The sequence below is a fragment of the Miniopterus natalensis genome, chromosome 3 (assembly GCF_054644295.1).
Source record: "Miniopterus natalensis isolate mMinNat1 chromosome 3, mMinNat1.hap1, whole genome shotgun sequence".
Lineage (NCBI taxonomy): Eukaryota > Metazoa > Chordata > Mammalia > Chiroptera > Miniopteridae > Miniopterus > Miniopterus natalensis.
Window position 1 is genome coordinate 83,773,752 of NC_142083.1, and position 16,697 is coordinate 83,790,448.

Sequence of the window (16,697 nt, forward strand, 5' to 3'; positions counted from 1 at the left end):
AGGAAATAAGAGGCATAGTTCATCTCATTCATATTTACAATTACAGCATTTGGTGTAATTATTCTTGCTGTTTTATACATCAGAACAAGATGATAAAGATTTTACAGTGTGAGGTCAATGTATAAAATGCTTCATTGAACAAAAGGACTATCCTGGATTTTACAGATTAAAGTCTTAAAAACAAAACAAAGCAAACCCCAAAACAAAACAATTTTTAAAATCCTCACCTGAGGATATGATTTTTGTTTTTTATTGATTTTAGAGGGAGAGAGAGAGAAGCATCAATGTGAGAGAAACACTGATCAGTTGCCTCCAGTACAAGCCCCGACTGGGAATTGAACCTGCAGCCTTCTGGTGTACAGGACGACACTCCCAGCCACCCAGCCAGGGCCAAAACAATTTTAAGTAGCATTGAGGCAGCTCAGCCTGATATGAATTATCATCTGATAATATCCTGACATCCTACTCAATCCCCTCACTCAGAGAAAGGGATCCAAACTTTCACTGATTAGAAATTGGAAACAGGATGAGTCTAACCATCATTCTAGTCTTAAACTGAATCCTTTAGATATTTATCTCTTTAACCTCTTAGCAACTCTTCAATAAAACAATTGTCTATTGGGTTTTGGTTTTCCTCTGTATTTTTTAGGCGCAACTGTCTATGCCTATGACATAATCTTCCATTTTCCTAAACTTGACTTAGAGGAGAGGCCTGGCCCCAGCAAGCCTGGTGTTGGGCTCAGTCTCAGGACTCCAACTTGCCCTGGGAGCCTTTGTCAGTCACTGGGGTTAGGGCAAGTAGGACTGCTGACATGGCAGCCTTATGACGTCACCCATACCACATCCTCTGGGGACCCTAGGTCCTTGCAAGCCATAGTGGACTGGGCCTCCCAGGTTCCTGTGAGCAAGGCGGCAGGTGAGAGGTGCTGCTGCTGTGTCAGCCCAGCTCTGGGGTGCCAGTCCCTGCTGCCACAATGACACAGGCAGAGGGAGACCTGGGTATAGCCTTTGACAGAGAAAGCAGCACCTTGTTTACTACGGAAAGAAAATAGGAAGTCCACTCCCATCCCCCCTTCACTTAAGCATCAAAGCTCAGACGTCAGGGAGGCTGGAAGAGTCCCTCAGAGCCTGGGCAGTGCCACTCAAAACACTTGGGTTTCTAGTCGTCGGACTTCCTTGACCACAAGATCAATGTTAATAATTGGGTTAAAGTACAGGGCCCAGTAAAATAAACAGTTGCAAACAAACTGAGGAATGAGGGGCCAGAACATGGCCACAAAAAGCCCCTGTGTTGATACTTTCCAAAAATGGCTCCACATCCTCTGAGGCACAGTCCTGGAAAAGAAGAGAAGCATTTGAGAGGTGAAATTGTGAAGGCAATTCTACAGACAAAACCAAAGTGCTCAGCCCTGGGCTGTTTCCCATTGCAGAGTCAGGTTGCCTGTACCGCAAAGACCTTGTGTTCTGTCCCCATTGTCTGAGACACACCTTTGCCTGCCCAAGCCATCTTCAACTCCCAGGGCGCAGTCTAGAGGGTGCTTCCCTTAGGGCACTATCCACACCAGGTGAGGTATCCCCATTTCAGCCCCAATCCCACCTGCTTCACTGCTGTGTCACATTTGTATATATTTAATATACATATTTTCTCTGCTAGGCTGTAGGCTTTCAGAGTGCAGACTGTCTTCTTTACCAAAAGATCTGCAGTGCCCGGAAGAAAACCAGGGGCAAAGCAGGGGCTCAATTAACTGTGCACAAAGAAATGAGTTTACTGAATTGAAACAAATGAGGGAGATTCCTGTCAGGTTCTCAGAAATATTTATAAGGTTGCTCCTGATTGAAGCCAAGAACCTTTTGAGTTATAGGATGTTGCAGACTTCAAGGGTACTGGTGTGGTGATGTGTTACTTCTGCCTGCCAAGCAGCCACCCTTTCTTCTGGAAATACCTTCTAAGTTTTCCTTTAGGGTGCCTCCCTCCCCTATTCTTTTCCATGTGGTCTGGGTAGAGCTGAAGCCAGCCCCTGGTTGGGGGGATGAGTGCATGCCTTGAGCCTGGACAAGAACTCCGCATACCCCTGTACTAAGTGATGGGTTCGGGTGAGCATGTGACCCAGGCTGGGCCAATCAGAGCAAAGGCACGTGAGCCCTGAGACTTTCATAGGTACTATAGGGAAAGAAGTACTCTCCTTCCACAAAGGTTGCTAAGCTGCTCAGATCTATGTCTGGAGTGAATGAAGGCCCCCACATGAAGAGAGCTGCCTGAGGCTGAACCACACAGGAAAGGGAGAGCTGCAAGAAGAAGAGCTGCAAGAAGAAGAGCTGCAACAGTCAGTCCTGACGATAGCATTTGGGTCTGTCTCTGGGTCCAGCCACGTACGAAGCCTAAACTGGGCATTTCCCTTTTTAGGAAAGCCAATTTAGGTTGGTTTCTGTCACTTGCAACCAGGAGTCTTAATTCAGTGACTGTCTAGTCCAACTCTCATTTTATGCATAAATCCAGAGAAGTTATTACTGTTCCGGCTGGTGACAGAGCAGGACTAGAACTCATGCCACGGGATTCCTAGTCAGATCTCTATTCTCTATCACAATGCTATTTGCCATAAAGTAACCCATTTTCCCACTGGTTTATTCTCTATTAAAATCCTTCATGTACCCCTTCCACCCCCAGGAATCACACAGTAGATTACGTGGGGATAAGATCATGGAGAAGCACTTCAACAATGGGCACCATGAAAACCTCCCCACTCCCCCAAACACAAGGTAATTTTTCCTATTTGCTGCTTAAGTTGGTGTTTTGAAACCAGAGCACAGGAGTCTTCGTGCCTGAGTAATACTTCAAAGATACTCTTCCCAGGCTCTGCTGCCCCACCATCTCCAACAGAAAACACTCACTTCAGTTCACTTCTTGACCAGATCCTCCAAAAGGAGAATAACTCCAGAACCGAGAGTAACATGGCGTTGACGATGAGAAACCGCGACGTCCAATAATGGACCTCCAGCCAGTCCCAGGCAAACTCGGCGATCAGCTGGTACGGGAGGAAGGAGTATTTGACAAGGAATTCTCTCCACTGCTTCCATGTGGGCTCTCTAAGATCCTTTAACAATAACACACAAACAAGTCAAAATGGACACAAAAAATTATGAGGATTGACTTTTACACAAAATATTGTGGTTCTCCCAGGGAATTTTACATTTATTAAAACATACACACACAATCTCAAATGAAATTTCCATCAACTCACCTTGAAATTTTCTTACATTGGCTAAATGTTACCAAAGAGGTTGAACTGAGATGCTTGTTACATAATTGTGGAAGTTCAGAAATAAAAATCTAAGCATGAATTACAAAATATGGGATTGAAATGAATCGAAATGAATAATTTTTAAATTTCTTCATCACTTCATATGTAGCTCAGTTTCCTAAATTCAACAACTTAGCTGTGGTAAAATGATAACAGCTCATGGAAAAATTAAACACAAACCTTGAAAATAGCTTTTGGGAAAATAAAAACTTTAATTACAGATATTATCAGATAATTATCAAAAGTATTTAAACAGCTCATAGGCATCTAGAAGCTAATGGAAGTTCAGCAAGACTGTGCACAATGGAGCAGTTACTGAGTATTCCAAGAGACAAGCGAGCCTGATGAGCGGACGGGGGTTGTTGGGCCTTGTTAAAATGGAAAGGTCAGGTGGGTCTCTGTGCTCCCAGTCCAGCAAGGGTAGGTAACAGCTGGAAAGTGGTATTTAGAAAAACATTGTACAAAGGGGCTCATCAGCAGGCTTTAAACTACATCCAAGGTTGAAGTCAATTAGGCAGGTAATTGACTAAAATGTTAAAAAAAGGCTATTAGGAGATTTAGGAATTGTATTTCAACATTTATGGATGTGGGTCATATATGACAATTCCTATATCCATGTGACTTTTGATATAAACAAATCAGAGGGACTGCCTGAAGAGCAGCGATGCAAAGGACAATGTACCCTCAAATGACGAACTAGACATGAGAAATCACCCTTGGTCAATGGGGTCTAATAATTCTGAAGGATCCATGGGTCAAACTGAAGAAACAAGACCCATGGTGGGTAACCATCTCAGGTGACAAGAGGACTCCCATCAGTGAGCTGGATGATGGCTTACTACTGTTCCGAGGCCAACAGAACAGATACCCTTGCCTTGTGGTAAGACAAGTAATCATCCTTTGGGGATCCTATTGAGACACAGATTACCAAGCTGGCAGACCTATAAATCTAACCTTCAGGCAATTCAGACCTAGCCTATCTTCTTTTATAACAAAAGAAATGCTGTCCCCCCCCACCTAATTATTTCAAGTCTAGAGGGCAGCCCTCCTTGCTATGCAATGTAGGAACTAAAATAGGCTTCTTGGATTGGAAACGTTCCTTCTTTCTTTTCTTAGGTAGGGGGTCTCCTTACAAAAATCCAAATAAAAGTGGGTGTTGTTTGCTCTTCCATGACAGGCTCCAGTTCCATACCACACTGAGAAATGGTAGACTAATCTCATTCAAGGCACTCTGCAGACCTACCAGAAGCTTGGCGATGATGTCCTCCCCGGAGTTGTCTTCTTGCAGAGGGCAGATGGTGTGGATGAAGGGTAGGAAGGTGTCTGTGTAGTCAAACAGGTAGAGGTACAGCAGACCGAGTCTGGGGGAACTCCTGAGGGCATACAGCAGGAACAGGGACCTGCCCGGGTTCACAGCCTGCAGGTGAAGTGGGCGCAAGGCCACATTACAACTATGACAGCCAGCTCCCACCTATGCTCCCTCCGCAACCTCACGCCCTTTGCCATCAGCCTTTTTTGTGTGGTTTGCATAAACAACGAATGAATGAATGGCAAGAAGAGGCTAAGTAATCTCTGGGCTACATTATATAAAGATCCAATCTCTCTCCACAGCTAGGGAGGGGAACGGGGTGAGAAGCATACTCCGAGGCACTACTAGTAGAACACAACCATTTTAGAAAACAATCTTGCAAAATGTATCAGTCTTAAAAATGTCTAATTTAACCAATCTATTAGTGGGCACTACTTAAACATAATCTGAAGTACAGAAGGTCTTATGCACAAAATGCCTGGTGTTGCATTGTGTATGAGAGAGAAAAAGTAAAATCTGTGACCTAAGTAATGAAGTTACAGTAGATATTTAACCACTGAAAAATGAATATGAGAAGTTTTGGATAATGCTCATGACAAAATGTTAGGTGAAAAAAAGATTCAAAGATGTGTAGCAATCCGATCTCAACAGTGTCAGCACCATGAAAGTAAGGCCTTGTTCAGGGCTGAGGTCCTTTTCCTAGGGGAATACCTGGGTCACACCAGATGTCAATAAGCATTTGTGGAATAAATACACAAACAAATGGACTGTTTAAACTGCACAGAAAATCGTCTAGAAGAAAACAGAGCAAAATGCAATGTTAATCATGTTTGAATCTCAGGTGGGATTATTGCAATTTATTTTCCTTAACTTTTGTAAACTTTGCTACATTAAATGTGTATTCATATTTTTTCTGATTATAAATGTAACTGTAAACTAATTCAACTTACTTGATGCTACTAAGAATCAAATAAAATGGGCAAAATACATGAGTGGACATGTCACCAAAGAAAATATAAGGGTGGCAAATAAGCATATTCAAAAATGCTCAATATCACTGGTCCTTAGAAAAAGGCAAATTAAACCAGTGAGACACTACTTTTTAGAATGGGGAGGAGTGAGAAGGAGGGCTTACAAAGAGGCAGGAGGAAACTTAGGAGTGATAGGTAGCTTCACTATCTTTTTTTCTTTTTTTGTGGGCACCAGGACCTATGATCACCAGCTGCCCAAGAACCAAAAAATTATGCTCCTGAAATCTCTTGATGTCAGTTCTGCATGCAGAGCAAGCAAGCTGCTCTACGTGTGCACTCATGACAGAAGCCCTTTTTTAGCTTCACTATCTTGATTGTGGTGATTTCATAGGTGTGTACATACATCAAAACTTATCAAATTGTACACTTTAAATATGTGTATGTTAACTATAGCTCAGTAACACTTAAAACATTTAACTGATTTGATGCTATTAATAGCTTACTATTAAATTGTTTTTAGCATGATAATGATTACATTTAAGAAGAGCCCTTCTCTTTAGAGATTCATACTAAAGTATTTATGGGTGGGATAATATAATATTTGGTTATGCTTTAATCAAATCTCAGGATTGTGGGTGTGGGGAGGGTGTGAAGGGGGAGGAGTGATATTAGAATGCCCATAAGTCAATAGTCATAGAAGCTGCGTACCGATACACTCTACCCTCGATTTTTGTATATACCTGAAGTTTTCTATAGTAAAAGATTATTTTTAAAAGGTCCAACTTGTGAAATGATTCCAGAGGACAGAAAAGTATGAGAGTAACTTGAACATCTTGTCAGTGAGAAAGGAAAGGCTTAAAGACTAATGAAGTCATATTAAAAGGGTTCACTAGCAAGCACATTATTCTTTAATGCAAAAGTTCAATTTAAAAAGTAGACTCAGAAAATAATTTGAGGAGATCCTACTAAAAAAAGATGGAACAATTTGAGCATCTATTAGAATAACTACTGAAATGTATTCACACACATCACGAATGTTAGAACCTTCCGTTAGAAATTGGTCACCTTTGGAGGATAACAGGGAGCAAATCATCCTCCTGAAACTGGTAAATAAAGGGAAAGCAGCAAGTACTTAAACTTGGCTTTCGGGTACAAACTGTTCTTAGGGGAAATCAAAATGGTTGTTGAGGGACACCCTCCTCCCCCTTTAGATGTATTTCAGCTAACAAATGAAGAAAAATGAGCTCTGGCCAGGTGGCTCAGTTGGTTGGAGCATCGTCCCATAACCCAAAAAGTTGTGGGTTCGATTCCGGGTCAGGGCACATGCCCAGGATGATGGTCAGGGTGAGTGCAGGGGGCAACCTATTCATGTTTCTCTCACAGTGATGTTTCTCTCACACCAGTGCCTCTCTCTCTCTCTTTCCCTTCCCCTCTCTCTAAAAAATATCAATAAAAACATATCCTCAGGTGAGGATTAAAAAAAAAAAGAAGGCACGAGAGCATTACAATCTCTCCATTTTGCAACCCCCAATGAACTAACAAATCTAAACAATCAATGATCACAGTGGCTGCAACCATCAGAAAAAGAGACAATTGAACATTATGAGTCTCTTGATGGAAGAAAACACCACCACCTATGAAAAAATCTTGCTAAAATACCAACCCGAAACCAGAGCAAGCCTCTAGATCTAACTCCTAGAGTGCAGCATATGTAGGGGACAAAGGGACCTGTTAGGTGACAACACAGAGACAATCAGTAAAATTCAAGATGTGGGAAAACTATAGGACAAATGATCTGGCTTCTTCAACAAGTCCACGCAGGCAGGATAACAAAAAGAGGGAAGAGGGCCTATAGACTAAGGGCCTTAGGAAACAAAACCACCAGAAGTGGACCTTGTTTGGACCCAGGTTGGAAGAAATCAACTGGAAAAACAAAAACAAAAAAGATGCGGGATATTTGAACACTTACCAATTATTTGATAGAGAATTATTTGGGAGTGCTGGTACAATGGTGGCATTTTAGTTTATTTTTATTTTTTTCATGCTTCATCTGGTTTTATTAAATTTTTTAAATTGAATTTATTGGAGTGATAATGTTAATAAAATTATACAGGTTTCAGGCGTACAATTATGTAACATCATCTGTATATTGTATTGTGTGTTCACCTCCCCAAGTCAAGTCCCCTTCTTCCCTCACCATTCATCCCCACATACCTTCTTCCACCCACCTCAAACCCCTTTCCCTCTGGTCATCACCATACTGTTGTCTGTATCTATGAGTTTTGTTTTGCTTAATCCCTTCACTTTTTTGACCCAGCCCACAACTTCCTTCCCTCTGACAGCTGTCAGTCTATTCTCTATGAGTCTGTTTTCTTTTTTTAAAAAGTCTTTATTTTTTAGAGATTTACAGTGAAATATTTAACTTTGACAAATAAGGTATCTCAGATTTTCAAAATAATCAAGCTGGGGGTAGGTGGGGGTATTACTGAAATAAACATGGCCCTGATTTGCTATCGCTGGTATGGATGGCAGTTTTGTATACTGCTTTTGTGTATGTTTGAAATTTTTCATACTAATAGTTTTGAAAAATCTAACTTCTAAAAATATCTTTGTGTCCTAACTTAGGTGAAACATAGACATATATGGGAGTAGTTCATTCTAAAGCAGTGTTTCCCAACTTTTTTATTACTACCCCATAAGGAGCCCTTTAAAAGACATTTTTTCATTAATTCCCCCCCACACACCCATGGAATGTTAACACCACATAAACATATAGTTAATGCAGAAATGGAAACAATCTCATGTTCATCAACAGGAAAATGCATAAACTGTCACAAACTTGTGCAATAGAATACTGCACACAAGAGAAAAGGAATGCACTGGAGCCACAGAGAGAAACACTACTTGCAGAAGGACATGCTCAGTTCATGCCTCTTGGGTTAAGGTTAAAAACCTAGCCCAGCCGGATGTAGCTAAGTGGTTGAGCTTTGACCTAGGAACAAAGTGATCATGGTTTGATTCCCAGTCAGGGCACATGCCTGGGTTGCGGGCTCGATCCCCAGTAGGGCTGTGTAGGAGGCAGCTGATTGATGATGTTTTTCTCATATCAATGTTTCTATTTCTCTCACTCCCTTCCTCTCTCTCTAAAAATCAATAAAAACATATTTGAAACCCCCTCAAAAACCTATAGAACAATGCTTGCTCCTAGTGCTTGCAGATGCATACCCATAATACAAGAAGGAAAACATGCCCAGGAAGGATGTGCAGCATGCTGCAGGAGTGTGGGACCTCCAGAGAGCGTGAGGAGGCAGGGGCTTCAATCGTGCCTGTGATGTTTTCTTAAGCAGTGGGCATGCAAGTGATTGCTATGTTGTTCCCTATACTTTTTTTCAATTAAAAAAAGTAAAGAGTTCACCTTATATTCCCAGAGATTTTGGGGGGGCTTCACGCCCAGTGCTTTGACACGCTCCAATTCCATGAGGATGGCTCTCCTGTGGCTGCTGTTTTCTATGGTGTATGGCACTCTTGAAAATTCTTCCTCTGTCAAGGTTAAAAGCAATCTGTGATGGGGAAAGGAACAGGAGAATTATTTTGAGGTTGTGTACTGGAAGCAAACTTTCCACAGAGTTTCATTTTATCAAAACAAATACTTTAGCCTAGAGGTAAGACACTTAATATATGAAGTACTATTAATGACAGCAAACAATTGACTGTTTACTATTTGCCAGTGACTTTCCGAAAATACTTTCATAAATCATCACTGATCCATTTGACAATTCTGTAGGGTAGGTGGCCTTATGCCCAATTCGTGGATGAAAAAACTGTCTTAGAGAAATAAAGTGACCTACCCAAGGCACACCCAGGTCTGCTTTGCTCCTAACCTTTGATCTTTCAGCTATGCACTTTGACCTCTCACATTACTCTGCTTTTTAAAGTGTGTGTGTAGCCCTGGCTGGTGTGGCTCAGTTGGTTGGAACGTTGTCGTGTGCACCAAAGGGCTGCAAGTTTAATTCCCAGTCAGGGCACATGCCCAGGCTGTGTGTTTGATCCCCAGGTGGGGATCAATGTTTCTCTCTCACATCGATGTTTCTCCCCGCCCCAAAATCAGTAAGTGCAGCCTGTGTGGCTCAGTAGTTGAGCATTGACCTATGTACCAGGAGGTCATGGTTCGATTCCTAGTCAGGGCACAAACCCGGGTTGCAGGCTTGATCTCCAGTACGGGGCATGCAGGAGGCAGCCAATCAATGACTCTCTCATCATTGATGTTTCTCTCTCTCTCCCCCTTTCCCTTCCTCTCTCTGAAATCAATAAAAACATATTTAAAAATAAAAAATAATAATCAATAAAAACATATCCTTAAGTGAGGATTTAAAAAATTCTGAATAAATAAAGTATGTGTGTGTGTACAGGAAAAAAGTTGGAAAGAAAGCCAATAAAACCTTATGGCATTATAAGTAGTTTTGGGATAGTGATTTAATAAAAATAATTGCAGATCTCTAACCTGTTCTCTTTCATCAGAAAACACATATCCACCTCCACAGTGATTTGTTGTAAAAACATCCCTGTGCACTAGCAGATGAGTCCACTACAACCACTGTTGGAGGAATGTACACTGATGCCCTTTTGTGGGTAATATTTATTAATTTGGTGATATTTATTTAAGTGGTAAAGGTTTACTCCCTTTGATTTAGCAATTCCAGTTTTAGGAATCTATCCTCCAGAAGAAACAAAATTATGCGAAGACATGTTGTATTAACTAGGTAGAGAATTTTTTTTTAAAAAACCACAATTGTGGGCTGGGGAGGGGGCACACTAATTTTTACAAAAAACATCAGACGATTACAGTGGGTGCATTCTGTTTCCACAAAGGAGAGTCAGAAAGCTCAGTTCAGGTGGGTAAAGTGACTGGGGTGGAGGTAGGACAGTCAGGCAACCTGACAGTGAGTGGACTCCAAGTCTGAAACAAGCAGCTACTCCTGGCACTGCGTAGTGTTCTAAGTAACTTCCTTACACTGTTCCTCCAAGGAAGGGAGGGACCCCAATAAAGACGGACAGTGCTCTGGAAGGGGCAGGGGTTTGTTGACAGAAGCAGGCCTCCTTAGAGCCCAGCGACTGGTGAGTTCTTCATACTAATGAGTTTCTTCAGGTACTTCCTATACAGTGTTGTGTGAAACTGTCTAGAAAAGGAAATAACCCAAATGTGTTTTGGTAGGGATCAATTAAGTAGACTCTAGCATATACACATACATACATATGCACACATATGTGCCTACATGTACATATACATAAATATGTACACACAGACACATACAGACACAGGTCTGCTTAGTACAACTGTATTTTCAGTTTAAATAAGTAATACACATTGCAATGTGTTATGTCTGTATATACATTTTAAAAAATCTGGAAATGTATCCAGGTAGGTAACAGTGGTATTCTCTGAAGAGTAGGATTCCAAGGGTATTTCATTCTGAATATCCTTTAGTTCTATGTTATTATTTTCAAATAAATAATAAACATGTTACTTTTATAATCAGGGAGCAACAAATTAAAATGTCAGCAACATAAAATGGTATGGCTACTTTGGAAAACAGTTTGGCAATTCCTCAAAAAGTTAAACATAGAGTTACCACATGACCCAGCAATTCCACTCCAAGAGAGTACTGAAGTACATGCCCACACAAAAACTTGTACACACATGATCACAGCAACATCATTCATAATACACAAACTGGAATCAACCCAAATGTCCATCAACTGAAGAATAGATAAAATGTGGTATAGCCACAAAACAAGAGTATTATTCAGGCACAAAAAAGAATGAAGTAGCACATGTTACAACTTGGGTGAACCCTGATGACGTGATGCTAAGTGAAAAAGCCAGACACAAAAGGCCACATATGGTATGATTTCCATTTATATGAAATACTCTGAACAGACAAATCCACAGGGACAGAAAGTAGAATGGTGGTGCATGGAGCAGAGTGGGGAAAAACAAGGATTGACTGCTAAAGGGTAAAAGCTTTCTTTTGGGGGGCGATGAAAATGTTCTAAAACTAGATTGTGGTGATGGCTGCACATATCTGCGAATACATTAAAAACCACTGATTGTACACTTTAAGTGGTAAATTTTCTGGTATGTAAATTACACCTCAATATAGCTGTTTCTAAAAATGCCAGTGAAGTGTCAAAGATTTTGCTCCTCACCTTCCATTTACTCTTTCGGATAAAAACCTGTCTCTGTAGAGAGAGGCCCAAGGGCCCAGCTGCTCCAGCCAGAGGACAACTTCTTCCGCTGTCCATTTGGCCACAGCCTTGTGGACCAGGAGGTCATGCTCAGATTCCCTGCTGCTCCAGTGATACACGAGCAGGACCACCTGGGGAAAAGCGACAGGGATTTCAAGACACAGAAAAGTCAGAGATGCTAGTTTCTAAATATGTGAATGTGGGGCAGGGAAGGGAAGAGGCTGAGCTTGAAGGGAATGGTGCCAAGTCTATACATAGAAGCAGGGCAACGCCACTGCCAGAGAACAGGGGAGCACAACTCGGCAGGCTCAACTGTGCACACTGTTCTGCTGTGAGGGAACAGAGACAAGAGCAGGACTCATCACAGGGCACCTGGGAACACTGCACCCATGACCCCATCAACCTGGTCAACAGGACTAACTCATATGCCTTTTCTATTGAAAAATTTGTAACATTTAGATTTCTGTAGCATGGAACTTAAAGGAAATAGTCTTTACATTGGAAGATAGTAAAGTGCTGTGCTCAAGACTCTATCATCAAGGCAGACATGGCCTCAAATTCTAGTTCTATCACCTACTTTCTCATCTGTAAAATGGGAGAAAAATGAAATGAGAGAAAGCTAACATTTACTGGGCTCTGACTATTATGTTGTCTACTTGAGTAAGCAACATCCCCCCAAAATCATACAACCCAGCAGATTTCAATGTATGCAATGAATTACCACAAGCAACCAGTCATCAATCATTTAGGTGTATTTCAACAGAACTGACTTCAGTAGAAATTGTGGGAGGGTGGGGGATAGAGAGAAAAAGTAATAAACTTACTGCCACACCAGTTAAAGCTGTGAGCACTCCTGAAAAGAATCCCCCTCCTCTTTGCTGATTCACTCGGCCTGTGTTGGGAGCTAAAGGAATTTGATCATTCCCGTATTTCTGAAAGGCTGCAAGACTCTGGACTATGTCATTATTCTGCTGAATGTCTTCAAATCTCATTCTAATGGCATCAGGAAATAATTTTTCAATGGCATCCCTGCAGAGAACAGGAAAAAAAAAAATCACAAGAAAGTTGTTTTACTAAATATACTTGAAATGTTTAAACTTTAGAACTATACAGATACAATACCACTGATATGAGAAAATGTTTGCATTTCCTACTGGCACATATATACATAAAATATTTTTTTAAATCTGAAAGAAGCCCGGTTGGGCATGGCTCAGTGGTTAAGCATCGACCTAGGATCCAGGAGATCAAAGTTCGATTCCTGGTCAGGGCACATGCCTGGGTTGGGGGCTTGATAGCCAGTCAGGGGTGTGCAGGAGGCAGCCAATCAAGGACACTCTCATCATTGATGTTTCTCTCTCTCTCTCTCTCTCTCTCTCTCTCTCTTTCTCTTCCTCTCTTTGATATCAATAAAAGATACATTAAAAAAATAATAAATAAATAAAATCTGAAAGAAATCACAACTAAGTCATAACTGAAGTTACTCTGAGACAAAGGAAGAAAGGATTATAAGATCGGGAGGGGTCAAAGGGATCTTTAGCTTTATCAGTAATGCTCTAATATTGTAAAAAGACTAAACAAATGAATGTGTGTGTGTGTATATATATATTGCTTAGGTAATTAAAAATTAATTTGTGCCCTGGCTGGGTAGCTCAGGTGGCTAGAGCATTGTCCTGATACACCAAGGTCAAGGGTTCTATACTTGGTCAGGGCACATACAATCAATCAGTGAATGCATAGATAAGTGGAACAACAAATCAATGTTTCTCTCTCTCCCCCTCTCTCAAATCAATTAAAAAAATTAATTTGTAAAAAGGAAAAAAAAGTGAAGTTGAATAGTAAGAGAAAAGATCAACCATCACACCATACTGTAGGGTTCTTCTCATTTTCAATTACACAGAATCAGAGAACCCTCCTTCAATTTAAGATTAACCTTCAGGTAAAACAAGGCAAACAGGTAAAAGCAAAGTGTTTGTAAATATATCTCCTGTGAAAAAGAGAATGTTGGGTTAATGTTTTCATGGAACTTTGGGGTACTCTTTTGGGGAACTTCTTGATACCAAGAAGACAACAGAAGAAGTGACAAGGAATTTAGTCTCAAAGACCTCATAATAAGCAATATTCCCACAGAACTTTAAACATTACAAACATTATGAATGGAAAAGCCTGCTATCTGAAAGGTCTTGCCATTTGTTGTGTGATGCTATCTATGCATGAGAACCTACCCCAGTTAATGTGATAGCTGGCACAGGGTTTAGTCAAAGACCATGAAAATCAGCAGCATACCTGTTATTCAGAATTGTACAGTTATACAATTTTCCTCATTAGACCTACGGTATTCTTAGTGAATATAAATCAATAGAAAGTATTATATGGCAAAGGATTACAAGCAATGGTCTGATAACCAGAATTTCTGTTATTTATAGTAAATAATAAAGAAATCAGAGTCACATATGAGGAAGAGAGTCTGGATTTTCAGGTCCTTGAGCTCCCTCATTCACATTCCAGCAGATCCAGAATGACTATGGTAGAGGTGAGCTCTGTGCCTCTCACCTTTTCAAACATGGCTGTACCACTAAGAGAAACCACATCTGCCCAGCCAGCGTGGCTCAGTGGTTGAGCATTGACCTATGATCCAGGAGATCGTGGTTCGATTCTCCAGTCAGGGCACATGCCCAGGTTGTGGGCTCGATCCCCGGTGGGAGGTGTGAAGGAGGTGGCTGATTAATAACTCTCTCTCATCATTGACGTTTCTATCTCTTTCTCTCCCTCTCCCTTCCTCTCTCTGAAATCAATAAAGATATATTTTAAAAAGAAAAGAGAAACCATATCCAGCAAGCCACATGTGCTACCAATATGGACTGAGCATACCTGAGGAGAATATTGACTTTGGGGAAACCTTCCCATTTTTCTCTGCATTCTGGACACTCTGTTTTCTTCGAAGAGGTCCACCATAAAGCTAGGCAGTGTCGGCAGAAGCTGTGTCCACAGTTCAAGGTGGTGGGGTTAATCAGGATGTCATAACAGCAGTGGCAAGAAAATTCACTGACAGAAATCTGAGGGCTGGTGCTCTTGGGAGTGTCATCTTTCTCAAGGGTCATCGTGTTCAGGTCATTTTGCTGAGACTCCATCTCAGCAAATTCTGAGATCCACAGGCATAGAAAATTTCAGACTTAGAAAAGTGCAGCAAAGCATCATTAAATCTAGAAAAGAGACAGCAGAAATAGGACAAACAGTTTAGTAGGTATTTGAGATTACTGCCATTCAATTAAAGCTAATTTTTAAATGTGACAAATATGACTTCTAAAAATTCACATTTTAAAAACCAGATAAACAGTACTGAATTTCTTTCTGGCCTATTTGTCTTACTTTTGAAAAACAGGTAAAGCAAAATAGTGTAGTGGAAAATTTAATAGACCTGGGAGATGGTGTGGAGAATTCTATATCCTACTCTTTCACTAACTTCTTCTGAAAATGTTAATTTCTCTGGCCTCAGTTTTCTCAATTAAAATCCTTTCAGTGGGTGTGATTTTAAGTAAACAAGCTTGTTAGCCCAGGAAAATGTTTGGAGTTGGCAGTAACAGATGTATTTCATGTAAATAACATATTTTATCCAAACAAGTCTGCCTTTCCATTAGGTAATTTCATATTTCATAAACATTTGATTTCAGAGGCTCCCACAGGAGCAGTTCCAGGAAGTGAGTGAAGCCTTGTTTTTGAGGTGCCCTGTGCCAGATCAACTCCCCATGGCTCAATATTACCCTTTCCCCCAAATCAACCCAAACATGCAAATCATGCCCTCTGGTTCCAGCCAATTTGGTGCCAGAGAAATATGCTAATATCACTAATATGCAAATGGCAAAGGACTATTCTCATTCTCAGCTCGGTCTTGGGAGATTTTTTTATTAAGAGGCAGTATGATGGAGAATAGCAGAGTTAGAATCTCAACTCTCCAACTCACTAGCTCTGTGACTGTGCATAAGTTACATGAGCTCCCTGAGCCTTTTTCTCAACTGTGAAATGATGGTAATAGTACAAAACCTTCAAGACTTCCTATGAGGATTAGAGACAGTGAGAGTAAAGTGGCTAGGATGGTGTGTGGCGTAAACAGGGGCTGAAGAAATTATTTATACTGTTCCTGGTATTATCACAGTGCAGGCATTAGCAGGTGATTTCTCAATGTTGCTACTGTGAAAGGAAAATAAGTAAATCACTCTCCGTCACCCACACTAGTCACACAGAGAAGAGCTCTGTTCGTGCTTTGCAGGCACAGTGGTTAAGAACACAGGTCCCAGGACTAGGCTGCCTGGGTTCTTACCCCTCCCCTGCCCTTCACCAGCAGTGTGGTCTGGACTTCTTTGAGTCTCAGCTTTCTCATGTATAAATGGGGGTGGTAATAGTATTTACCCCATCAGGAGGTGTGTTATTTTTTTTTTAAGGTTCCAAGAATTTTTATGACCACTTGAAGAGCAGAAGAGTCCATATAAACCTTAGACTATGGGCCACTCTGTATCACTGAATCAATCTTTTAAAAAAAAATTACTTTTCACTTTTTTTAAAAATTAATTTTCAGTTACAACTGACATGAATATTATATTTGTTTCAGGTATCCATTGGGAGGTTTTAAGAATGAAATAAAAGAATGCAAGTATAATGCCTAGTAGAGAGCCTGGCATATGACAATTTACCTGATTTTCAAATGCAGTAGTAAGAGAATTTTATTACTTTTTTTTTTTTAAAGTATATCTTTATTGATTCCAGAGAGAGGAAAGGAAAGGGAGAGAGAGAGAGATAGAAACATCAATGATGAGAGATTCATTGATCGAGCCCACAATCCGGGCATGTGCCCCGACCGGGAATTGAACCCTGACT

General features: G+C 40.8%; 1 protein-coding gene and 1 non-coding gene across 4 annotated transcripts in view; both read right to left on the minus strand.

Annotated features, from left to right (window-relative positions):
• Positions 1-16,697, minus strand: part of BFAR (bifunctional apoptosis regulator) — a 31,523-nt gene that overhangs the window by 3,541 nt on the left and 11,285 nt on the right. For 2 of the 3 annotated variants that reach the window (XM_016196226.2, XM_016196227.2), the window contains exons 2-8: positions 14,697-15,028; positions 12,650-12,854; positions 11,787-11,956; positions 8,995-9,139; positions 4,543-4,716; positions 2,890-3,092; positions 19-1,335 (exon numbers count right to left, since the gene is read on the minus strand). In XM_016196226.2, the coding sequence (XP_016051712.1) occupies positions 1,143-1,335; positions 2,890-3,092; positions 4,543-4,716; positions 8,995-9,139; positions 11,787-11,956; positions 12,650-12,854; positions 14,697-14,956 (1,350 nt within the window). In that variant the 5' untranslated portion in view covers positions 14,957-15,028 and the 3' untranslated portion in view covers positions 19-1,142. Of the gene's footprint in view, positions 1-18; positions 1,336-2,889; positions 3,093-4,542; positions 4,717-8,994; positions 9,140-11,786; positions 11,957-12,649; positions 12,855-14,696; positions 15,029-16,697 lie in introns of those variants that run through there. The other variant, XM_016196228.2, reaches the window with a different exon arrangement.
• LOC148093543 (U11 spliceosomal RNA) lies at positions 5,804-5,936 on the minus strand. Its single transcript, XR_015714313.1, has one exon. It is a non-coding gene; the product is annotated as a U11 spliceosomal RNA (small nuclear RNA).